The sequence below is a fragment of the Sebastes fasciatus genome, chromosome 10 (assembly GCF_043250625.1).
Source record: "Sebastes fasciatus isolate fSebFas1 chromosome 10, fSebFas1.pri, whole genome shotgun sequence".
In the NCBI taxonomy this organism is placed as follows: Eukaryota; Metazoa; Chordata; class Actinopteri; order Perciformes; family Sebastidae; genus Sebastes; species Sebastes fasciatus.
The window spans coordinates 13,761,794-13,781,701 of record NC_133804.1 but is presented as its reverse complement, the minus strand read 5'-3'; the positions used below and the strand labels follow the sequence as shown (position 1 = coordinate 13,781,701).

General features: G+C 38.9%; 2 protein-coding genes across 2 annotated transcripts; both read left to right on the top strand.

The window, feature by feature from the left end:
* LOC141775192 (transforming growth factor beta activator LRRC32-like) lies at positions 1 to 3,050 on the top strand. The gene is made up of 2 exons (XM_074648312.1): positions 1 to 197; positions 314 to 3,050. The coding sequence occupies exons 1-2, from the start codon at positions 108 to 110 to the stop codon at positions 2,174 to 2,176; spliced, it is 1,953 nt and encodes a 650-aa protein (XP_074504413.1). The 5' UTR covers positions 1 to 107; the 3' UTR covers positions 2,177 to 3,050.
* A 3,401-nt stretch (positions 3,051 to 6,451) lies between these two features.
* On the top strand, positions 6,452 to 19,703 carry LOC141775897 (uncharacterized). Its single transcript, XM_074649637.1, has 11 exons — positions 6,452 to 7,324; positions 8,357 to 8,495; positions 9,365 to 10,517; positions 10,733 to 10,866; positions 11,014 to 11,177; positions 12,532 to 12,686; positions 12,917 to 13,002; positions 13,131 to 13,202; positions 15,416 to 15,526; positions 16,069 to 16,137; positions 16,407 to 19,703. The coding sequence occupies exons 1-11, from the start codon at positions 7,187 to 7,189 to the stop codon at positions 17,246 to 17,248; spliced, it is 3,063 nt and encodes a 1,020-aa protein (XP_074505738.1). The 5' UTR covers positions 6,452 to 7,186; the 3' UTR covers positions 17,249 to 19,703.
* The last annotated feature ends 205 nt before the right edge of the window (positions 19,704 to 19,908 follow it).

Genomic DNA, 19,908 nt, shown 5'->3' with positions numbered 1-19,908 from the left:
ATTTTTTTGAAGCCTGGCTATAAGAGGGTGTGTGTGTGTGTGTATATGAGCTCTGGCAGCAGCAGTAGTGGTACAGTTTAACAGCAGCAGAAGCAGCAGCAGGGAGGATGGTCAGACATATGTTCTCTAATCTCCTACTGCTCTGGTCAATCAGCCATGACCTCTATATAACTGGACTGACATATCACGAGCCAAAGGTAGGCTCAAGATTTATCATTTTGTGCAATATCATTGCAATTGTTTTCAGTTTTTTTGTGGGTTTGGTTTCCATGGTTCCCTCTTTGATTATGATTAATGCTCCTTTCATTTCAAGGAGCGGTCCTGGAACAACCAGAATCTACATTCTGTCCCTCTGGATTTGGATGTGAGGCTCAGAAGACTAGACCTGTCCAATAACTTCATCAGACAGCTGCACACACTTGCTTTGCCATACTTGGAACAGCTGGACCTGAGCTCCAACCAGCTGGATCTCATCTCCGAGGGAGCTTTTGAAAACCTGGCTCGACTCGAGGAGTTGAATTTGTCCAGAAATGCGCTGAACAACGACGTTGGCAGCAACGGCAAAGCACTCCGATCCATCAGAGGACTGAAGAGTTTGGACATATCAATGAACGGCTTGAGCGATGATGCAGTGGAGCTGTATCTTCGGAACAAATCGTCCCTTGATCAACTTAAGATGACTGGTAATGCTTTAACAAGACTTTCACACAACTTGTTCAAAGAGAGTAAAGGTTTGAGGGCCATTACTATCGATGACAACCAGATTTCGGTGATAGAACAGGGGACGTTTGAACCGTTGAGCCAATTAGAGATGCTAAACTTGGCCAAAAATAACCTCGCACATATCTGTGATTTCAAATTACATCAAGTGAAATATCTGAATCTCAGTCGAAATTCAGTTGAGTTCTTTGTTACGCGTGAGGACGACCAGTTGTACAAACTTGAAACTCTTGACCTGAGCCACAATAAACTCCTTTATTTCCCAATTGTTCCCAAAATTAACGGTCTGCGGTATCTTCATTTACAGAATAACATGATTGGTGCCTTAAATTCAGAGGCTGCAATGGTATCAGAGGCCAATGCTCTTTATCGTGATATCACACGTGAGAAAACAGTTACAAAGAATAACCTACACTCAGTATGGAGGCTGATGCCACTGATTTATATCGACCTGAGCTATAACCACTTCAGATCTTTCCCACTGGAGACTTTGAGTCGTCTCTTATCTTTAGAAACTCTGAATTTCAGTTTCAACTGTTTGCAAAACATCACCTGGAATATAAGAAATGACAGTGAGTCAGGACACCATCGTCAGCTTTTCTTTCCCTCCTTAAAGTACCTCGACCTGCAGAGTAACGGCCTCGGATACATTTCTCCACTATTTCTCAAAGCTCTCCCACAAATACAAACATTAAATCTACAAGACAATTCTGTGCAACCTTGTGACTCTACGGACCAATCGACACAGCAGATAGATCTCAACACATCCTGTGTCGTCTTCGGGCAGCTAAGGACTCTTAAACACCTCAATCTTAAAGAAAACAACATCAAAATGCTTCATCCAAACACATTTCTAAATACCTCTTTGGTTTCTCTGAACCTTGCAAGAAATCCACATATGGTGATGCACGGGGATGCATTAGAGGGTGTGCAAGAGACTCTCGAGTCCTTGATCATCAGTGAAAACAGCATGACCCGCTCTGATCTGTCTTTACCCTGCATGCCAGCCTTAACTCAGCTGAACATATCTAACAACCATCTCGACGAGATGCCCAGTAGTTTGAGCTGCTCTCCTCTGAGAGAAATCGACATAAGAAATAATCATTTTGCGTCTTTAAACCATTCTTTGATTCTTGCTTTATCCCTGCACCTCAATCTAATGTATATTAGTGGAAATTATTTTAACTGTTGTGACAGTAAATGGCTGATAATCCTACATGAGGCGATGATAAAACTGCCTGATGTTAGTGACGCTGTATGCTTTGCAAGTGATGGAAACATTACGATGTCGGGGTATCTGAAAAACCCTTCAGTGAATTGTTTGTTTCATACAAAAGCACAGGAAATTCACTTTGGGACAATGATCATAATCATTTTATTTGTAGCTGTAATATCAACAGTGTTCATCATAATCACCAGGAAGGTGTGTTGCAGACAGAGATCATTCATAGTGTGACATGTAAAATCTGTTATCATTGGTTTATTGTTCTATCTATACACATGGGTTACATAAAGTAAGCAAACCAAATACAACCATGAGAAACTGGATAGCAAACTAAAGTAACTGAAGCATAATTCCTGTGAGTTTCATTTTGCATAACCCATTTTACCACAAACAGAAGTGGGACTACTGAGACTGTAAAAACTAGCAGACTTTAAGTTAACAACGTGCAGTGAAATCTTCATCATCTAACACAATTGTATTGTCATCACCATCCAAGGCTTTGTTTTATGACTCCCCTGCACACTATTAGTCATGTAGAACATGCATCCCGCTGTGTGACCTGCACAGCCAAAATGTTGTGATTAAAGTGGACTCCCAAGCTGTTTGGTTACGGTGCATGCCAAATCGCTAATCAGGCAGAGCATTTTTGCCCATCCTTCATTGTGAAATGTTTGCTTGCAACTGAAAGGTTAGTCTTGGCTCAAATTTTTATGACGTCTGTGAAGCCTTGCACAACGTTCCCAGAATCAGAACTCCTGAACAATTCAATAAAACGCCAATAAACCTTTTTCCAAATTAAAAACATGAGCGTTCTAAATGGGCCCCTTTGTATCTTCTGTTGCTATGTTTGCTAATGCAGTAGCTGACAGGAAGTAAACTTGGACCAAAGCTGTTGCCCAGCAACAGAATGGCAATGAAAAGGTCTGCAGGAGAACTTGTACGAGATTCTATATCACCATATTCTATGTGTTTATATAAGATCTATTTTAATATTCATCACTATCTGCATTGTGTTTTGTTATGTATAATTGAGGTAGCCCTGGCTTTGAAATATTGTAAATGTGGCAACAGTTATGCTGTACATAATAATAAATATGTTTTAATAACCAGACTATGTTGGCAGTCTTCATTTTAGAATATGTACACCTGCAAAATAAATCACTGAGGTTCAGAGGGGAAGAATTTTGGTGTCTGTGAATTTCTGTTTTTAGTTGAGCAACTTGAATTCCACCAAGACATAAAATATTGATAAGAAGGACTATCGTTCAGTGTGAGGTGCATTCTCACTGAATTTGGATCCACTACTTTAAAGAAAATAAGACCCCTCTATGCAGCACATATTCTTTAAATGAGGTCAAACTGTGTTCTTTCTCAAGCTTGAGAAAGTTAAGTATTCTTTGAGGGGTTCAAATGATAAATTCTTCAGTGCCCTGCAGAGGCTTCCTTTGGATGAGGGGCTGTAACTTCAAGTGTTCACAGGCACTGAGTCATGTTATTGCCATTGACTCTACGTTGTCAACACGCGATCTATGCAATTTGCAATTTTAATTTTATTCTACTTATTCATTCATTTTATTTTCTGCTTCACATTTCTACCCCATACCATCCCACTTAATCTATGCCTCCCTCCTTATATGTTACGTTACCCTCATAATTAGTCGAATACAGGTCTGTGTATCATTGTACAAGTGATGGTTTTGTAATTGAATTTTGTGCATATGGCTATGCTCTGGGCTCACGTTCCCACTACTTCTACCAGCAAATGATGCTTCCAATACATGGGACTTCTATGATTTATTTATTTTTTATTTTTTTAATATAAACTCGGAAAAGAAAGTTTGGAAATTTGTGTTTGGTGGATTATTTCTCTGTTGTTACAATGCTAATTGGCATTGTATTTTACATCATTGGAAAGCCTGTTTATTTACCTTCACAATGATCTATCATCAATCATCCAGCCACCAAACAACTCAAAACAAGAGTCAATACCAACAGGAGAATACACTGTTTACCATTGGCAGAGCATTTTGGCAAATTTTTCTTGGGCGCTACCCACATAATCAGCTGTGCTGCTCATCCCACAAATGCATGATCCTTACACGTTGGACATCATTGTGAAGGTAAATAAGCAGGCTTTCCAACGATGTAAAATACAATGCCAATTATCATTGAAACAACAGAGAAATAATCCACCAAACACAAATTTCCGAACTTTTTTTCCCGAGTTTACATAACAGGAGAAGAGGAGAAGACAGACAGTGAGGTGGGCTGATTGTCGGGTGAAAAATGTGCAAAAGCCTCATGACATGTTGCAGTGTAAAATGACTCAAAAAGTATAGCTCGGGGTACACCGGGGAGAAACTGCTATTGCAGGAGGATATCCTGTTAAGCAATCCCCTTATTGTCTTCTCATTGACACATCCTTCCCCTTTAAAACTGATGCAAAGTGCCATTTTGCAATTCTCACGCCCATTACCACTTTGTCCACTGGGTAGAGCCGAGGCTGTGTGATGCCAGCATTAGTGCCAAAATATCCAGGATGCCTATCAATCTGGCTCTTGAGCAATATAACTGTAGAAAATGTCTTCGTTGCCCCACCCACAAGATTTAGGTACTAGATCAAGTAGCAGCTTGACAAGTTCAAGCAAAGAGTACTGGAAGAAAAGAACACTGTGTGGATAGTATTATGTGTAAAACCATTGGAATGCAAGTAGCAAATTGCATTCATTCTTCTACTTGGTGGTTAATGGTAGCTGGCATTTAGACATTAGCAGCAGCTTGTTTGTTATAGAGCAAGTATTGAAAACTTGTGTCAGTCAGTCTCTCCCTGTAGGCTTACTATATTTCCAGTGAACTCCATCCACAAGCCCAATTAAACCTGAGGCTGTGGAAGTATTTCCTAATAAGGATAATTTTATCTTACATCAAATGTAGCACAAGTCATTGGCATTGCCATTAATGTGGAAAATATCTTGTTTAATTCAGAGTGAAATCCGTTCTGTTCTGTTTTATCAGTTTTCCTGTAAACCCATCCCTGACAAAGTTACTGTCTCAGCATCCAGCTGGTTGTTCTGCTCTCATTTTCTGTTTTTGTGCTATTTAGAAATCTGCTGACCTGGAATTATAGTTTTCTTAACAAATACATTGTGCTCCTTCTCCCAACACGCTACAACCAGCAATTCACCAAAGAAAATATAAAGTACATGGTGCAAAATGCAGAAATCCTCCTAACAATATTATTTAGAGTACTTTGACAATACTTATTTTTTTTTTCTAATTTTCCTCCTTCAGTGCAAACAGGAGATTAAGGACACAATCAACTTCTTTGAATTATTTAGTACACACTTCAAGGTTCATTTATTGTCATTATACAACACAGGGTTGCGCAACGAAATGCAGTTGTAATCCCTTTATGCTACATAAGAAAAACTAAAAAGAAAAACAATTTTTTTATGGTGGAGGATGAGTTGATGAGTCGCACAGCCTGAGGAAAGAAGCTGCTCTGCAGTCTGGTGGTACGGCAGCAGACACTTCTGTATTGCTTTCCAGACGGCAGCAGGGTGAACAAGCTGTGGCTGGGATGGCTATTGTCTTTTAATGTCCTTTGGACTCTTCGCAGGCACCTCTTCTTACCAAAATGTTTTTAAATCATATTTGCTCCATTTCTACCCACTGCAGCTTTAAAAGTGATTTACAAAGTGCATTTAATCATGCTACATTTAACAATTTACATGACCAGATTAAATAACCTGAAGGATTTGCTTTGTGAATTCACATATTCCAGTAATTCGATATGATAGTTTGCATTATATTACATTTTGTAATGATTCTTGGTACACAGGCAGGCCAGCAGCCCACTGCACCACGAAGAGGCCAACCCACTAATGGGATTATTTTTCTCCACACTGTCCTTGAAGCAGCAAAACTGATGACATAAAAAGCCGGCTAACAGTGACATAAATTTGGACAGCAATACGCCATAGCAGCGTCTAGTCCAGGGGTCAGCAACCTTTACTATCAAAAGAGACATTTAAAAAAAAAAAAATGTCTGCAGCCGCAAAACATTTGAGCATTGTGACAACACAGTTTATAGTCTAAGTATATAGTATATAAATCTAATGCAGTGAGGGCCCAAGTGCAAATGTACTACGGAGTATTAGGGCCACATTGAGGGAAAACAATCTGAGATTTCCAGAATAAATACATGATATTACGAGAATAAAGTCGTAATATTACGAGAATAAATTCGGAATTGAATGAGAATAAAGTCATAACTTTACAAGAAAAAAAGTCGTAATTTAAAGAGAATAAAGTCATAACTTTATGAGAAAAAATCTTAATATTAGGAGAGAAAAAAGTGTTATTATTACGAGAAAAAAGTCGTAATTTAATGAGAATTAAGTCATAACTTTACGAGAATTTTTTTGTATTATTACGAGAAAAAAGTCGTAACATTACGAGAATAATGTCATAACTTAACGTGAAAAAAAGTCGAGAATAAAGCCATAACTTTACGAGGAAAAAAGTCGTAACATTACGAGAATAAAGTCATAACTTAACGTGAAAAAAGTCGTAACATTACGAGAATAAAGTCATAACTTAACGTGAAAAAAGTCGTAACATTACGAGAATAAAGTCATAACTTAACGTGAAAAAAAGTCGAGAATAAAGTCATAACTTTATGAGAAAAAAGAAAATAACACGTAAAATCACTACTTTATAATATTTTAACTTTATTCTTATAATACTACGACTTTTTTTCTCGTAAACTAGTTACTTTATTCTTGAAATCTCAGATTTCAAAATCCACTGAAGAAGCAGACGAGTTGAAGAAAGAGCAGGACAACCACTAATATCAAAGTTATACCACAACCGCTCCGTCACATCAGATAACCAAGGTAACCGTTACTATAGCTGCGATCACTGAGCAACACGGCGGGCAGCAGCTCCTCGCTGTCTGTCGGTGGCTGAAGAAAGAGCAGGACACGGTTCACCGACAAATCATCCACCAGGACAACAAGAAGATGAACCAGGACCTTAACGCTGCGAACAAAGAGCGCCGTCAAAACTGGTAATAGCGAACAACTTCATTGACATTTTTAACCTAGCTAGTTAGCTAACATTAGCCACCGGAAGTGCAGTGAGCGCGCTCAGAGCCCGCCGGCGCCAGTCTGTCCCTCCAGTCCGTCCCTCCAGTCTGTCCCTCCAGTCCGTCCCTCCAGTCTGTCCCTCCAGTCGACCATGGCTCCTCAGCAGCAGCAGCAGGCTGTCCACCACTCCTCCATCATCACCCAGAGAGTACAGCTAACCTTCAAACTCTTCCTGCTGGAGAATGCCCGCAACACACTTGAACAAGAACTTCTCAAACTCACCAACAAGGTAATAAAAACAACACCAGTTTCACTTCTTTACATGATCAGGTTATCACTATCTGTATTAGTTAATGTAGCTAACGTTAGCTAGCTCACAGGCCACATGGTCAAACCCTGCTAATGTTATAAACCCAATCAGATGCTTTATAATATGGCTAGTTTTTTTTTAAACAATATTTGTATTGCATTTTTACATATAGACATATATACATATATACACATACAGGCAGACTAACTATTAATATTAATATTAATAATTAAATTATACAATTAAATGTTTAGTCAGAATTCCAAAGAAAGAGAGACATGACATTTCATGTATTTCACTTATCTAATAAAGAAAACAAAGAAAATAAAATATATGACAAAATAAATAAATACCTCAAAGAAGAAGAACAAAAAACAAACAAAAAACAATTTCAACAACAGCAATCAACAACATACAACAGTTTCAATTTGACTGTGCTTCCTTGAAGTCCAAGAAACTCCAACAAAGGTAAATCTCTCCAGTACAACACAAGATGCCATCTCCCTCACCCAGACATGTATCAAAGGTAAATCCATTTTCTCCAAGACAAAGCTATCATTCTCCTGGCCTGCAGGAGTCCAAAGTCAATTAAAATTAACTGTTTTGAGCTAACGATAAAGTTATCTGGATATATACCTAGTATACATATCTTTGCTTGGTGAGGCACCTCCAACAATCTAGCCAATAATTTGGCTAGTTGGCTGAGATTGCAAAAGTGTAATGAAACAAAGCACTGTGGAAAATAGCATGTAATTGTTGCCAGAGCTACAATCAAAGCATATTTTTCAGTATTGATTAATACTTTTCCAATTAATTGATTAGCTTTATCTGTAGTCTATAATATGTCAGAAAGTAGGGAGTCATCACAGTTTCTTAGAACCCAAGATTTCTGGTAAATTATTGAATTGTTAATTGATTCAGTTTTCTGTCTATCCAACTAATAAGCACACCACTAATTGTTATTTTTAAATAAACCTGCTCACTTCAGCTTGTCTCTTTTTTTCCCCTCAGGCCTATGGAGAGGTTCAAGGTTTCTTGAATTCATCCTTTCCCACTAACGTTGGTGTCTTCAGTGATGTTGCTGAGGCTTTGGATACAAAATGTCAAGCCATCGACAAGCTCTCAGCTTCATTAAAAGACCTCACAGTTGGTAAGTCAAGATTGAATCCTACAATTATAGCTGCTAATGTGACATTTTGCATAAACCTTTATTTAATCAGGCAACTCCCATTGAGATCTCATTTTCAAGAGAGACCTGAGTACATAATTGTATCAATAAAACATACAACAATTTAAAATGTACAATATCAATTGTGATAATTACAGTAATATAATATATATATATATATATAAATAAAAAGTAATATAATCCAATAATAAGTAAATTAAAACAAGTTATAAATCAGGATTTTGACTAGATTTCTTCATTGACCCATGGGAACCAGAGTATCAAGCTTTTAACTACACTGCAATTCATGAGAAATGTACGGTGCAAAGAATCTAAAAGAAGTCTTTCCCAGATCAGAGTTAATTCTTGGATCCTGCAACATTAGCCAGTCCTGTGTTATGTGTTACTCTCCAGCCAATAAGTGATGTCAAATATAAGAGCATTTTTTTTGGAGAAACACTTACTAAATAAATAAAAAGAAAGGCTTGTCTCCTCTAATGGAAAGAGAAGGCCAACTTGCTTTTAAATAAAGAATGCAGTGATGAGTGCCATAGATGTCTACAGTTATAAATCGTATGGTAGACAGCATTTAGGGGTGTAAGAGTGGATGTTGCTGCATGTCTGTAAATCAATTTTATTATTTTATTATTACATTGATATGTGTCTTAAAAGTGAATTAATCATCAATCCAGATAATATCCATGTGTAAGACAATTGTACCACATTTCTTGATATAATATAAATGCATTATCTACCACAAGCATTACTCAATTATTCAATGTGGGATTTAGGAAAAGATTTTTAGTGCACCTTCATTTAACTCTCTCTTTATGCTTTTCTCATCTTTACAGAGCCACAAGTTTGTGTCCAGCTGATTGTCAAAAATGGAAGAAGAACAAATCAACTCCAGCCACTCAGACACAAAGGGATCCTAATGTCCGATGTTGTCAAGTTCGGGCCCATGTTGCAGAGCTCGCTCATGGCGAGCTCCATAGCCAAAGCAGTCCAGGTGCTTGGGGCCACGCTGTCCCACCAGCAGTTGAAACATTTCCTCATCTCCCAGCCTGCAGCGGTCCAGCAGGATGACGTGTTATGCAGCATCTCGTCCAGCTACAACAGGGCTATTACGGCTACAAGCCCATCCTCTCACTTAAAAGCTGAAGAAACAGAACATGCTGTTGTTTTTGACGAGCAACGCCCATCAGATGCTGTGATTCTTCCACCTGCGACTATTGAGAGACCCGAGATTAACCCAGAGAGGCCACCACTACTACTACCTCCCATACAAGCTATACTCCCAGAGATCAGTAACCCTAAACCAATGAAAATAACCCCACTAATGAGCTGGGGATGGGAGGATGATGTCCAGGTGCAACACCAAAAACAAACATCCTCTCAGCTGCTTCACTTCCTCAGAGCAAAAGCTAAAAACATGGGTGCACTGGAGGTCACTGTCATGGAGTTGAGTAAAATTATGTACACTTCAAGTTTGCCACAGTGGCCTACCATCAAGACACAAAGCTACCAATTCCGACACGTTGCGACGGATGATCTGATCGATGCGCTACCTCAGAAAACGTTATGTGCAGACATTGAAAACCAAGCCCCAGTCTTCAGAGTGAAAAGAGTGGAATCAAGCGGCTCTCTGACCTACACTTGTGTGATTGCAACAAAGACTGAATTGTGGGATATTGGAGACATCTTCACAGAGGTGGGACATGGAGACTCTGAAGCTAGCCCCTTGGAAAATGAAGACTGCCAAAATCTCACGGCTCAGGTGGAAAACTCCCGTCTAAACGTCCAAGCTCTCCAGTACACAGAACCTGAACAAGTGAGCCATTTTGTGGATGCAAAAACGCCAGCGATCAACGGCGTTACCATTCCTGAGTTCCAAAACCGGAGGTTTGAAGAGACTGAAGTTGTCGTGTCTCATATTATCAGCCCAGGAAACTTCTACATCCAACACGCAGACTCCATCACGAAGCTGCAGGCCCTCGTCACAGAGTAAGTCGTTCAGCATGGATCCTAATCTCTTGTCTGCTTTTTCTCAACTTTTCTTAACCCTCACTGATTCCCTGATCACATTAACAGAACCTATACAGCCACTTATCCTTTTTTTTTTTTTTTTTGTTCATTACTGCTTTCTTTGTAGATTTTTTTTTTTTTTTTTTTAATAATCCACCATGTTTCTGGTTGTCATTATTTTTTCTCATTTGCAGCAGCTGGAACGCAAGTAGTTCATATGCCGAGCAGAACTGCATTCCAGACATTGGAACCAAAGTAATGGGTTGGTTCCCTAAGCAAGAACAATGGTGCAGGGCTCAGGTGACGAAGATATGCGGAGTAAGTGGAGGTGGGTCCAGTTTTGTGTATTGGAATGGTTTTTGCAAATGCATACCTCTAGATGGTAGCAGTGTCACTTTGCTCGCCTGTTGCCACTTTGGAATTTCTTTCTGGATTTTTTAGCTTAACCTTGCCATGCTCCTTGTCTTGATGTCAGATAATAATGCCACCGATGGTGCTGGGAGCGAGACCTCCATCAAGGTGGAGGTGAGGAAGCTGGACCACGGCGACACAGCCTGCCTGTCACTGTTGAACATCAAAGAGCTGACCCCAGAAATGGCCGTCCTGCCACTTCAGGCTGTACAGGTCGCACTGGCAAATGTGAGTGATTCCCTACTGATAATGTTTGGCTACATCATTTTTCACATGTATCTATAGAGTTCCACCGGGGTTGGGAGGGTTACTTAAAATATGTATTCCGATCCGATTACTAATTACCTGTTAAAAAATGTAGAGTAACCTAATCCAAGTATCACAGTAATAAAGTAACGTAACGTTGTGCTACTTTTCATCACTATACGGTGCAAGTTCTGCCTTCCAGCTGTGAAAATGCTGTCATCATCCAAGGACTCAAATCATTTGGCACATTAGTGTTCCCAGATTTTAACTTGGATCAGCAGCAGTACCCATATAAATTAGATTAAATTAACCTCCATGCAATCTTCCCGGTTTGTCCTGTATTATGTTTGCTGGACCAGAACTTTTAAGCGTTTCTCTTAATTCTAAAAAAGCATGTTCTTGATGAACTGGAAAGTGTGCAAACCATCCGCTATTTTCCAAGCTACTGTAGCTGTCATATTGCGCAGAGACGGACCTTCCTTTCTGCCACTTTGGATTTCGGATTTAATAAAAAAAAGAAATATCAAAACGTAGGCTACACGGGCCGGAGTTCTGTTAATCTGCACTCGATTGCTCTTCCTCGACGACCGGATGTGTCTCAGTAAACTGAGTTTGAATTGTGAGAACTGAATGGGGAAGTATAGAGAGTAAAATTTTCAGTCAGGATCAAATACAGTTTCAGATCAACTGAATTCAGTTTCATAATATTCAGTTTCAAGTTTATTGGAATTCACTTCACAACTAATAATTCAATTTCAAATTATGCTATTCAGATTCAGTTTTTCAACGCAATTTTTCAAGTTAAACAATACAAATTCAAATATGTGATTCAAATAAAAAATTTTAATGCAATTATTAAAGTTGAGCAATTCAAATTCAAATATAAATGATTCAGTTTCTAGTGACACATATTTCTGCCCATTTATATGTCGTTCTTTAAAAAAATATTTTAAAATTGTAAACCTGCAAATAATCCCCATTTTTACTAAACGTATCGGTACTCTGATAATGATACTGAATACAGGTATTTTTTTTGGTATCCTAATTACGTAACGCCGTTCCATGTAATCCGTCACTCCCCATGCCCGAGTACCACACAGAAAGATCTCACTGATGAACACGTTAAGATCTTCAGCGACGGGCGTACCGATTAGCCCTCTCAGGATTTGCATACATGGAAATGGTTAATAACTGTGCTCTGCTGTGAGAGTGTAGACTCAGTTACAGTACTGGCATTTGTCCACATGATTAGTCACAGCCTTATCTATTGGGAAGAGATAAAGGAAATGAATTATCTCAGTTCATGGTATTTTTTGTTTGTTTCCTCCCCCCCGAGGTGACGCCTGTAAATGGGAGTGATTGGTCTGAGGAGGCAGTGGGCTGGTTCAAAGCAATGGTGCACAACAGAACGCTCTTTGCCAGACTTTACCCACAGGGGCCCAAAGTTACTGTCGAGCTATTCTTGGAAAAAGGAAAGCTTGGAGCTATGAGGTACTTAAGTATGAAACAGTCGGTTAATTGTAAATTTGGAATTAACACCAAGTGTGCCCCTTTGTTTGATTTTACCTGCTATCATTGTACAAAGGATATATCTCGTTGCATTAAGAAGTAGAAAAGTGACTGAATATATATGCTAATTGATATTGTGTTTATACTGTATGGCTTCAAGGCCAACAACTGCACAATGTCTCAACTGTACAATGGTATTATCTTCATCTCAGGAGGGGTGCATCGCTCTCTTTGAGACTGGCCCAGAACGGACACGCAAAACATAGCAAACTGAAAAACGTCGGCCTCATGAAAACAAGTAAGTCGAGCTACAGTTTGGATATTGTTTACCCAAAAATGGTGCATCTACAGTAGGTGGCAGTATAGCCTGTGTATGACCAGAGCAGCACTCATTTTCACTCCGAATCTTGTGTTTTTGCTTTTTAGGCACAGTTCAACTTAAAATGAGGAAACGGCACTCGGAGTGGGAGAAATACCTCATCTCGTGCTATACTCGAAGTAGGAAGTAATTCAGAAAGCAGAGAATGTGTCGTTTTGTGGGTGTCATTTTGTCTGGCTTGTCTGACAGCCAACCAATGTCAAATGTGAAATAGAAATGGCAGCCCCTGACACGAAGCACAAATGTTAACACTGAGACATTTAATGATTCTTTATATATATATGTATATATATATAGATATATACGTTTTTGTTTATTTTTTGTGGGCGGGGGCATTTTATGCCTTTTTATTTGATAGTAATAGTGGAGAGAGAGTAGGGGATTGACATGTAGCCGAGAATTGAACCGGGCATTTAATTATTCTTAAATGAGAGCTAAATCATCCAGTTTCGGTTGACCATCTGTATATAAGTGAACATACAGTGGACTTTCAGCTCACGCATTGACAAACTGCTGTGACTGGCACTTTGCAGTACAAGGATAAATCAAGGATATTTATATAAAATGTAATATAAATGAACATTTTGCATTTAAACTGAAGGAATTGACTGTTTTAGTACACATTAAGTAGCTTGCATCAGCTTCCTGGTGTATTTTTATGTCTTACATTGCAGTTGATAAAGTCAAAGCTATGTCTAGAGAATGTGAGTGTAAAGATAATGTTCACTATAGCATCATTGGAACTCAAGAAATTTCTGTTTTGGCTTTTTTTTTTTACATTCATTTCTCTGTTTGAGAGTCTAACACATTTTGTTCATCTTTTTTTTATTTTTATTTTTTACATTTTTGATGTATGTATGATGTATGGGGACATGAATACCTTATTGCATGTTGCATTGGTGCATGTTGCTTTATTTAGAACATTTCCCCCATGTACTTTATACTTTAGCATTTCCTTAAAAATGAGGAAGTGTGTCTCAAGTCCTGGTTATTATTCCTGCCACTAGACGGTGCCGGTTCAGTTAGATTACCTGCCCTCTTTAAGTGATACTTGATTTGTCTGTGTGCCACATACAGTAGATCTATGTTATTTCATTTTTTATGTATCACTTTCCTTTCATAATAATCATTATTAGAGCCATGTTGCCTTAGTTAATATTGCGTTCTTGTACAATGGCATATCTATCATTTTGAATGTTCAGTGTACGTGTATACCTTTGCTTTCATAATAAAACTGTTAACTACGACTGTATGCTCCATGTCTCTGTATTGTAGACTGTATTCTTCTCTCGAGGGAATATAAATGAGGTTTAGTTCATTCAAAGAATTACCAGGCCACCCGAACCCTCCCACTACATTTGTCATAAATGACGCAGAAGAGCTCATGGCACAGTAAACTGCTGTAGGTCATCTGATAGTACATGACAAATGACCACATTGTGTTTTCACTTGCATTCAGTTTGTTGCTACTGTAAATTATTGTTTCTACTGTTATAGGGAGGAGTTTGACCAGAACAAAACGTGCATTCTCAGCTGATAATGGTGAAAGGAATTATATCTATAATTCATATATTTCACATGCTTTACCAAAGCTCATTCATGAGTGTTTCATAGCAGATGGAAGATAGATAACTGTGATGTAAACTTTAATCCAAATGACTGGATATGTGTCCCAATTTGCATATAATATGTTAAAATATGGCATGTGCCCACAAAAGGATATTATCAAAACAATGGATGCAAATTTAATACAAAACTAATTATTGGTTAAAAGTAGTTTAGGCCAAGATAATTGTTTACCCTGCACAAACATCAGTAAGAATAGCACTTGGCAAAAAACAAAGTTAAATTAATTTCTTATATATTTGCTTAATTCACAGTATTGTAGCTTTTTACATTTGTAACATGGTTATATTGCAAAAATTGGCTTGAACAAATGTGAGGACTGGTTCAATTAAATAGTGTATAAATGATCTTTTCTTTAAATCTGGCTTTCATTTTCTCCTACATTAGTGTTTTGCACATGTATTTTCTGGATGAATCTGCAAACCTGTCGGTGTCTCTGTGCTCGCAGTGACAGTGCTTCAGGTCAAAAAGTTCCTTCACTTCCCTGCCCTGCCAAGCACAATAAATAATGTGGCAGGCTGAGGCCTTTTGTGTCCACACAGATTCCTTCTTTTGCCCGGGGTAGGCGGAAGTCGAGGCGTTTGATCCGAATTCTAAAGAGTCTTGTTGCAGCCCAATAAAGGCTGCCATTGTATGTAAATAGTTTATATAAGAGCATATGACTGCTACGGTGCAGGGCACTGGCTAGTGGCGGAGGAATGATTAGCATTTTCCGAACGCAGGGTGTTCTCAATCCAGCCCTCTGGCTTGCTAAAAAACACAATATTTTCTTCTTTTAGTCTTTTGTACACATTTTTGTGTACCACCACAGCTGAAGGTAAAATGTTTTGTCATTTAATTGTGTTTTATACTAACATTTCAGTGTGAAGTGAGTTATGTGAGTGATGGCTGACATGCCCCATTGCTTCGACTCGACAAATACCATGTTGTTTGAATTATTATTACCCATTATGGTAATATTATTTGAATGAATCTGCTTTCAAAGTGTGATCATTTCAAGTTTTTATTAGGTAAATCTGGAAAAGTCTGCAGCCTTTCTTCCAAACAATAGAGGTCTCTCAGTTGTCTTAAAAAAAAAAAAAATCTCATAATGAGATGGATGTCTTGCTTGTTCCTTGGAGAAATATGCTGGCAGTCTGTCAGTCTGTCTGCAACTGGGCTGTAGGTCAGTTTGGGAGTACAGTATAAATACAGGGTGAGCGAATCACGTGGCTCTGCGAATGTTTCGCAATTGGCTTCGTCCTGTTGCGTCTTGTGACGGCGCGCGGCGGTAGGCCATCACGCCCTGCCTTTATACGGACAATTTGCTACTTGGCAATTCTTTTCTGTTGTTCCTCACTCTGCCAGCTTGATGCTCAGGCCTCACCTCAAGATGGTCATCTTTGGACCCGGCGCTGCTTACGCCGCTTGCACCGCTGGCTGAGCCTGGTAAACCTCTAAAAACTACTGTTACAAGTTGTTGTGGACGTCAATTATAACTAAATTATTTAAATTCATTGCTACAAATGTGAGTTTTTGTTCAATACAAGGGGCTAAATGGTGCATGTTTTTTAAGAAATTGGTTTATTTTAGACATTTTGATAATACTCCCTTACTTTATGTTGTTATACATTTATAATTTGGTTATAACCTTAAGCTAGAGCTATAGCTTAGCTTTCATCCATGTAACCTGTCTGAAAATGTAATTATTTTTTTAGACCTGGAGTCGAAAATGAACTGGGGGACCTTTTATGCCGTGATCAGCGGTGTAAACAGACACTCTACTGGCATCGGACGCGTTTGGCTCTCCGTCATTTTCATCTTCCGTATTATGGTCCTGGTGGTTGCTGCTGAGAGCGTTTGGGGCGACGAGAAGTCGGGCTTCATCTGCAACACCCAGCAACCCGGCTGCAACAGCGTCTGTTACGACCAGTTCTTCCCCATCTCGCACATCCGCCTGTGGGCGCTCCAACTCATCCTGGTCTCCACCCCCGCCCTGCTGGTGGCCATGCATGTGGCCCATCGACGCCACATCGACAAGAAGATCCTGAAGAGGACAGGTCGCGGCAGCCCCAAGGAGCTGGAGCACATCAAGAACCAGAAGTTCCAGATCACCGGAGCTCTGTGGTGGACATACATGATCAGTATCATCTTCAGAATCGTCTTGGAGGTGGCTTTTCTCTACATCTTCTACTTGATCTATCCCGGCTTTAAGATGGTGCGTTTGGTGAAGTGTGACTCGTACCCGTGCCCCAACACGGTGGACTGTTTTGTCTCCAGGCCGACAGAAAAGACCATATTCACTGTGTTCATGCTGGCGGTGTCCGGGGTGTGTGTGCTGCTCAACCTGGCTGAAGTGGTATACCTCTTATGCAGGGCCTGTAAACGGTGCTTACGAGGCTCTGAGGAAGAGTCCAAAGTAGATTGGATAAGTCAAAGATTGTCTTCATATAGGCAAAATGAAATCAATCAGCTGATAGCAGACCATTCTCTCAAATCTAAGTTCACTGTGACCAAAAAGAGCCCAACTGAGAAGGGTGAAAGGTGTTCTGCTTTCTGAGACTCTGCCTCTCTTTAAACTAATCAACAGTAATCACACATGTTCATAGAGCACGTTGCTCTGCATTAATGTCACACATTCTGTATATTTTGATCATCAACATACACATTTAGACCATTTATTTATGATTCAGTCAATCGCTTATTGATTCATCTGTTTTTTTTGCTGTGTTATTGGCACTAGTTAGTTGTTGTTGGAACTGGTGTATTTGGATTTTTGCCAGTAGTGAAGGTTAAAGGACCATACTAGTGCATATTTTAGACCATGCTGACATTGGCGTCAACTGTCATTTCAGTGGTTTTAATTTGAATACAGTATTAGAAGCAACTTGCCAGGGCGCAAATTATCTTGAGCTGAAGAAGCCATGCCTCTGTGAGCATCAAACCTTCATACATTTTGGTCAAAGTTGTGTCATTGATAATACGGTTCAAACTGGATTTGTTTGAAAATCCTGCAGGTTTGGCGGGTTGGCACACTGATTAGAAACCATCAGTTGCTGCCGCACAGTTGTATTTACACCCTACGATGTATGAAAATCATGCCCATCAATTAAACGTTGATTTGAAAAAGATAACGGGAATATTTATTATTCGGCATTATTTTTGTTTGGGAAACTACTCGATTCTTGGATGACAGTTTCTCACCAGCGCATGAATGCACCGATCGGCCACATTTCAGCTGCTTTATCACGCAACAATAATGTAGCTTTGACACAAAAAAAGGAAACGGGCAGCTGTCCAGAAGGCATGAAAACACTGAAAACTAAAAAAAAATATATACGCATTAGGATATGCTTAGTAATACAAAAGTATGCATGATTTCTAATATTAAATATCTGATATGTCTGACTCTGTTGTCGAAGTGTCCTTGAGCGAGACACTGATCCCTAAGTTGCTCCCCGGGCGCTTTACAGCAGCCCACTGCTTCTAATGCTTAGGATGGGTTACAATGCAGAGGACAAATTTCATGTATGTACCTGTATATACATGACGAATCTAATGAAGTTAAAGTGATAATTTGTGCAAAAACACCGGTATGGTCCTTTAAAGGCGAAAAGATTACAGTAAAGATTAAAATGCTGGATAGAAAGGGAACCATTTATTTACATCAAACATGTTCATTTGTACCATATTTAATTTAATTCCAGAGTCAAAGCTAGGTGATGAAAAAAGAAAAGGGCATTTATGTGAGTAAATGCCATTAAATGTCAGTAACAGCTCTTTAAGACAACAGCGGTATGCTTAGATTTTATTAGACAGTTTTAGTTATTTGACTTTGCTAATCTTTTGTGCAGACAGCTATAACTATTATGTAATTTAGCGTACTGCTATGGAAATATTACAACAGTTGGTGCTAGAAAACCAAAGAAAGATTTCAAATACTGTCCAGATGTGGACAACTGTCATTGGATATTATCGTTCCGCAAGTGATTAAAAAACAAAATTCATTTTGAAAACAAACATATCTTTACTACTGACCTATTAAAGAGGACCTATTATGCTCATTTTCAGGTGCATACTTGTATTTTGGGTTTCTACTAGAACATGTTTACATGCTTTAATGTTCAAAAAACGCTTTATTTTTCTCATACCGACCTTTCTGCAGCAGCTCTTTTAACCCTCTGTCTGAAAAGCTCCTCCCCCCCTCCAACCCCCAGCTCTGATTGGTCAGCTGGCCAACTGTTGTGATTGCTCAGCCGAACCAAACTCTTTGGACTCTGCTCCAGCTCCTCTCTAAATAGCTTTGTTTGAGAGCATGCCAAACTAGGCGCTAGGCAAAATGTGTTACTTGGTGACATCACCACGTTACCGAAGAAAAGGCGGGACTTCAAGCAAGGCGTTTCAGGCAGTTCAGGAGCAGTGTTTCTGTGGGGGAGAGTAACTCCCTTTGGCCTGGACTTTGGGTGTAACTTTGCAGACCTTTTACATGCACAAAAAAATATATAACACACTACAAGAAAGGGGAAAAAGCATAATAGGTCCCCTTTAATAATATGTTATCTCGACATAGTGGTCGGAATGTTGCACAGAGCAAAAGTTTATTTCAATAAACTCCCAGTACTGTACATATGTCTTTGTATATCTTTGTATTCAACTGTAAATACTGCCTACTCACTTCATTGTAGCTTCTGTTTGAGGTGGTCTTTTCTTTCTTTTTTGTGGTTTCAGAAAAATGTTTGAGGTTGACAACTTTTTAACGGAGACAGTTGCACTTGCTTTCCTTAATATTACCCTGCATAATATTATTCAGTATCTCTGACGCTGATAAGCTGGTATTTGTTTATACAACTGTTCTATTACAAAGTTATACACATTGTGGTCTATATAAAAACCCAGATGTTGACATTTATGCTTATATGTACATATATGAATTTACACCCAGGTAAACAATCCGGATAATATATAATATGGGTTGAAACTATATGTGTACATTATGTAATATAAAGAAATAAACTGTTGATAATTTGACGTTATTTGAAGTTATTTAGCAAACATACAACAATTGAGTGTCTTTCAAAAAGTTGTACTAAATGGGTGAAATAATGACATCTGTCATAGTAGCCTCAGTAATTATATAAACTGTGTTTTCCATTTTAATACTTACTTTAATATAGTTGGAGCTCATCTCATTACCGATGTGTTGAAACACAACTTTTTCCT

What these genes read in the sequence shown, in the direction of transcription:
- LOC141775192 (XM_074648312.1), top strand. Translation starts at nt 108, where the DNA reads ATGGTCAGACATATGTTCTCTAATCTCCTACTGCTCTGGTCAATCAGC. An exon ending in TGACATATCACGAGCCAAAG is followed by an intron (nt 198 to 313) that starts GTAGGCTCAAGA and finishes TTTCATTTCAAG; the next exon opens with GAGCGGTCCTGGAACAACCA.
- LOC141775897 (XM_074649637.1), top strand. Translation starts at nt 7,187, where the DNA reads ATGGCTCCTCAGCAGCAGCAGCAGGCTGTCCACCACTCCTCCATCATC. An exon ending in CTGCAGGCCCTCGTCACAGA is followed by an intron (nt 10,518 to 10,732) that starts GTAAGTCGTTCA and finishes TCTCATTTGCAG; the next exon opens with CAGCTGGAACGCAAGTAGTT. An exon ending in CGTCGGCCTCATGAAAACAA is followed by an intron (nt 13,003 to 13,130) that starts GTAAGTCGAGCT and finishes TTTGCTTTTTAG; the next exon opens with GCACAGTTCAACTTAAAATG.